Raw genomic sequence first — 5,394 nt, 5'->3', positions numbered from 1 at the left:
GGTTTTTCTATTATTGCTCTTACTTCTTATTGGTGTAAATCTAAATTAGATAATTCTTTTTTTTTTTACAGTAATTTTGATTTTGCCTATAGCAACTTGATAATTCTGTCCAATTCCGATACCCTGGAAAGAGGAAGTAGGCCATAGGGTTCAGAGAAGGATCCCAGTCTTGGTTTAGAGGGATTTAACCTCTCTAATTATCTTAGGGACAGAGCTGAGATACTTGCTCTTGATGCTGGTTTGCTACCTTCCACTGATAGGGGTTCTACTGGTTCTTCTGCTGCCTTCTAGTTCTACTCAGATATTAGACTTTTAGCTAATTTTTAAGTTGTACTAATTTCTGAGATGTCATGTATTGACAAACTGTTATACTTTTACTTTACTATTCTCCTAGATTTCTTTTTGAGCTAGCTATTACTTGGGATCATCACAGTGGTCTTTTACCACTGCTTTTGTATGAACAATGTATTGTTCCTAATGAAACAGGTGGGATCCATCACTTTTATCCAAAAAAAATACATTGACAGCAAATTAATGTATATTAGATATTTGCGATTAATGTTGATCACGCTTAAGTTGATTCAATCATCAAAATTGACAATTATGCTTTAAATGTCTAAAACTTTCACAGATTATTTTTAGAGCAATTTCGAAAAAATATACCAATTTTTACGTCGATAATAGTTGCAGGATAGAATTTACAGCAAAATGCATACATGATAGATGGTTTTTAACTGATTCCGGAGTCATTTCAACTGGTTAAACCACCCAAGTTGGTAATTAAAGCTCAAATATTATCCAATACAAGCTCAAATAATTATTAGCCCAATTTAATAAAAAAAAAATACATCAAATTTTGTGCCAACAGAAGTTGAATAGTACATTTACTGCAAATTTCATGCATATAATATACGTTTTCGGTTTATTTAGGACAAATTTAAAATGATTACATCACCAAAATCGTTCGTTATACTTTAAATAGTACCTGAATCAGGAACAAATTTAGAAGACAACATCTTCATAAAGAAAATAAAATTATTAATAGAGAAATTTATAAGGCAACATTTTTATGAAGCATTTCCTGAATTTGATTAATTTCTTGAGATAGAGCCATCAGGCATGAAGATTGACGGGGAAGGTTCAAACAGTATTATCATCATCTCTCTCATGCTGTGTTCTCTGCGGATGTTCATTTATCACATGATAATAATTGTCCCAGTAGTTACTCTTTTAACAGGCAGTTGGAAATTTCAATTAGTTTCTCAATATAAACTGTCCTTTTCTATAATATAACACTGCTTCATTCTAAAAAAAGGAAATACTAGAAGAAAATTGATGCCAAGATTTGAGAAAGCAAGTTTAGATTTCAACATGCCCTTAAACTAGGTCTCTCATGTTGTTAACATCAGTAATTCATCCAAGCTATTATGGAAGCAATTCAAACACCCAAAATAAAAACAGAGAATGAACACAATTTTAATTATGAGGCATGCTAATCATCATCAGGGAAAAAATCGCTTCGGACTAACCTACCAACTGTATTAAACCATAATACCCTTAAGTGTAAACTATATATAAATTCAAATTATATAGGATTCACACCTAAGGGTTCACACGTAACAATGGGACTGGTAGGCGAGCCCAAAACGAATTTTAATCAATGAGCAAAATCATTTTTCTTTACAATCAATTTGGGACACCACATTTGGATACTAGCAGAGTCAGATTAACATCAGACAGACCTAGCTACTGACACATCAACTTTACAAGAATCAGTGTAAGAACTAATAATTGTGAGATCACAGTAACCTAATTATTTATACTAGCAAGCGTTGTTTCCATTTCAATATAAAATGATCATGAATCTTATCTTTGTGAAGTCTCTTCAAGTTCCTCTTCAACTTTTCAAGGTTGGCAGAGCTCAGCTTGACTCCATTATCAATCAAATCCTCTGCATATTTACATGCCTCGGGCAAAAGTTCAAGTCCATCCAACATGGAAACCAACAAGTTCCCTGCTTCCTCCAATGGGTGATTACCATGTTTCAACATGCATTGCCACACCTTGATACACAGCTCCAGATCTTTTGTATCGAAAGCCAAGAGGCAGTTTGTATGCGTGGGGAAGCACTCATTATTTAGCATCTCATTTAAAACTGCCATGGCCTCCCTTACCTTCCTTTCTCTCACAAGTATCTGGAAGTTCAAAGGATTCATCACATTATTAATATCCCATTTTGTTAAATTGTAGCCTTTTTCTACTATCATTAGTGGTAAGTTTCAGTGAGTGAACTTATTTTAGTTTAGCTCTATTTATGGATTTATATGAGTTTCTTCTACTTGTGAATTCTGCCCTAGGACAAAAACTCACATGCCAGTCAGTTTTGGTGCATTGGTGTATGCTCTTTCAATTTGAATTTAACTGACCAGTATGGACTATAATCTTGCCTGGAACAACATATTGTGAGTGTCTGCATCAGGGAATGCACCATGCAACACCATCTCATCAAAATACCGCAACGCCTTTTCTGGTCGTCTGTCCTTGCAAAATAATGCAATAATGTAATTATACATGGCAGTGTCAGGGGGGCACAGGCCATGTTCAATGTAGTCTTCCCATAAGGCACTAGCGCCGCGAATGTCAGACTTATCATGGCACAACTGGAGTGCAGCGTGAAAGAATTTGGGGCCCGATGAGCAGCCGTGGCGACGCAAGTCTTCTAAGTACCTCATTGCCTCAAGAAAACCATCATCATGGGAGGAGAGAAGGGTCACAAGGAATGAGTCATATGCTGGCCTGTGAACTGGATTCCATCCTAGATCAAAACACAGCTTCTGGTCAGTAACTTCAATTACATAGCAGTCCTAGTTGAAATTTGAGATACAGTTGATACTTAGTATTATCTGTTGATTTGGACAAACAGCTAAACAGCTTCCTTCCTTTGAATTATTTTGATAGGCCTCCAATTATTCAGGCAACATCCCAAGGGACAACAAATAAAAGGCCCAACAGGAAAGTGTTTAGAACATTAATTTACAATGGGTAAGGGTCAAACCATACTTGTACCCATAGCTTTTCTCATTTATAAATCAAGATATGGTTAGACCTAGAAAAGAGTACAGATTGGACATTAAACAGATAGGAGTTGCAATTGAATATTATCAGATAGACAGATATGAATAGTTGAACATAAACATGACTCAGACATAAAAATGGATATTGCAGCATAAAGCTGGTGATGCAAGAATTTTCAGAAAATATATTTAAAAAAAAAATCACCTTTCAGTGGTAAAAAAGAAAAACAGAAAATTCCAATTTACAATCTCAGAAGAACTGAACAATTGGATTTCGTTCCTTCAGGTTCTTAAAACTTTCAGTTCAATTGCCCCATAAATTTTAAACCATTGCATTGGACTCAATCAAGGCCCTCCTTAGAAATTAAAAGAGTGGACGTAGCACTCAACAGGTATTATGTGGCACACGTATGATGCTGACATGGCACTGATGGGCCCTCAGGTGATGATGCAGAGCCACTTCCTCTCTTTAATTATAAGACGGTCCAAATTTACCAAGTGCAATACTTTAGGGCTTGACTAAACCTCAAAAGAAAGTGTATTGACCTAAGTGAACCAAATCCTACAATTTCAGGTCAAAAAACAACTTCTTAAAAAAAATAAGCTGCATTGCTTGCCGTATTTCAATATCTGTGAAGCATGAACCATAATGTGATAGCTTAGTTGTACGTTCTTCCAAAAAAAAAGGCAGGAAATGAAAAATTGTCTTGATCTATAACGACCCTGGTATGCATGTCTTGGATGAAGAACGCCAATTTAACCAGCAGTTATTGGACTACAGTTACTTTTCCTTTTTTTTCTTATTTTTGATAAAAGGCCTAAGCCCATTTCCATTAAAGAAAATATAGTTAATTTACACAATCATCTAGGGAATGAGTGTATCTGAAAAACAAACATCCCAAACACAAAGTTCAGCTGAGAAGCTAGAGCTAACAAAACACATATCAGTAAAATTAACCTAAAGTTCTTAAGCCACACATCATTTGGGCTGAGGGATTTTTATATAACAAAAGGGAGGATAAACTTTGCTTGATCCTCATGGGGTGGACTACACTTACTTAACCGTTTTTAAATTCCTTCACAAAATTTCAATTGTATTCTGTCACCTTTGCCATATTCATACAGGGAACTTACAAGGCTTGGAGAGGCAGCTACAAACTTTTTTGAAAGGGTCTAACCAATTTCAACAATTCTAAATGGTGCTCAAGTACAAATAAAGTATACAAAATTCAATCCATAGTAAGTGTGCAACTAACCTATAGTGGTGACCATGTCATCAAACACCTTCTGAGCAAACTTTGCATCTTTCTCATTCTCACATCCTTCTAGCAAAACAGCAAAAGAATCCACATCCAGCCTCACCCCAGCCGTCACTGATTCATGCAACACAGCACGGGCATCTCTCAACAGCCCAGCCCGGCACATTGCAGTCAGCAGCGAATTCAATGCAACAGTGTCTCTCGGAATCCCATACAAGGGCAGCACACGAAATGCCGCCAGCGCCTCCTCTGCACGCCCATCAGCAGCAAGGGATGCAAAAATCGAAGCAAAGGTGGCGAGCGAGAGAAGGTTTAGGTCACGCATGGAGCATACTGTGTCCCACATGGTGTCGAAGTGAAGGTTTTTGCCGAGCATATCAACAACGAGGTTCCATGCATAGGGAGAGTGCATATGGTCGAGATGGCGCTCCCCAGCCCAGCGAAAGAAGGTGAGAGCAGGACCAGGGTGCGAGTAGGAGAGGCGGAGGACGGTCTCGACGTCAGATTGGGTGACGCGGATGCCAGTGTTCTCTAAGAGGGAAAGAAGGGAGTAAGAGGGGGAGGAGAGGATCTCGCAAAGAACGCGGAGTTTATCAGGGAGGTCGGGGTGGTCGTGGTGGGAGGGGAAGACGGGGAAGACGGGGAAGCGGCGGGGGGGATGGGAGGACGGTGGAGAGCGAGAAGGAGACCGGCGGCGGTGACGGGAGTCGGAGCGGGAACGGGAACCGGTGCGGGGGCGCTTCGAGGAAGGATCCGGAGAGGAACCGGTACGGCGGCGCTTCGAGGGAGAATCCGGAGAGGAACCGCGCCTTCGGCAGGAAGGCGACATGGGTGAGGAGATCGATTCGCGCAGGGTAGGAAACTTGAAATTTGCTCGAGCGGGTTGACTGGAACACGAGTAATAGTTTGCGCCTTTGTGGAGGGAGTCTGCAAGCATGATCCGAGTCTTTGTTTGGGTATTGTGTAAAAATAATTCCCCTGCTTCGGCCTTAAAATGATGATGATTTACTATTACCGAGCATTGGTAACGCCTTTTAATGGCGCTGCTATTTTAAGCATAT

General features: G+C 39.2%; 1 protein-coding gene across 1 annotated transcript; it reads right to left on the bottom strand.

The window, feature by feature from the left end:
* Positions 1-1,673: 1,673 nt before the first annotated feature.
* LOC144545251 (uncharacterized) lies at positions 1,674-5,162 on the bottom strand. The gene is made up of 3 exons (XM_078293845.1): positions 4,331-5,162; positions 2,448-2,815; positions 1,674-2,195 (listed from the first exon to the last, which is right to left on the bottom strand). Exons 1-3 carry the CDS (start codon positions 5,160-5,162, stop codon positions 1,818-1,820), a joined length of 1,578 nt encoding a protein of 525 aa, XP_078149971.1. The 3' UTR covers positions 1,674-1,817.
* Between the last annotated feature and the right edge of the window lie 232 nt (positions 5,163-5,394).

This window comes from Carex rostrata, chromosome 2, assembly GCF_964058835.1.
Source record: "Carex rostrata chromosome 2, lpCarRost1.2, whole genome shotgun sequence".
Taxonomy (NCBI): Eukaryota; Viridiplantae; Streptophyta; class Magnoliopsida; order Poales; family Cyperaceae; genus Carex; species Carex rostrata.
The sequence above is the reverse complement of the archived record's forward strand: the minus strand, read 5'-3'. Positions and strand labels throughout refer to the sequence as shown.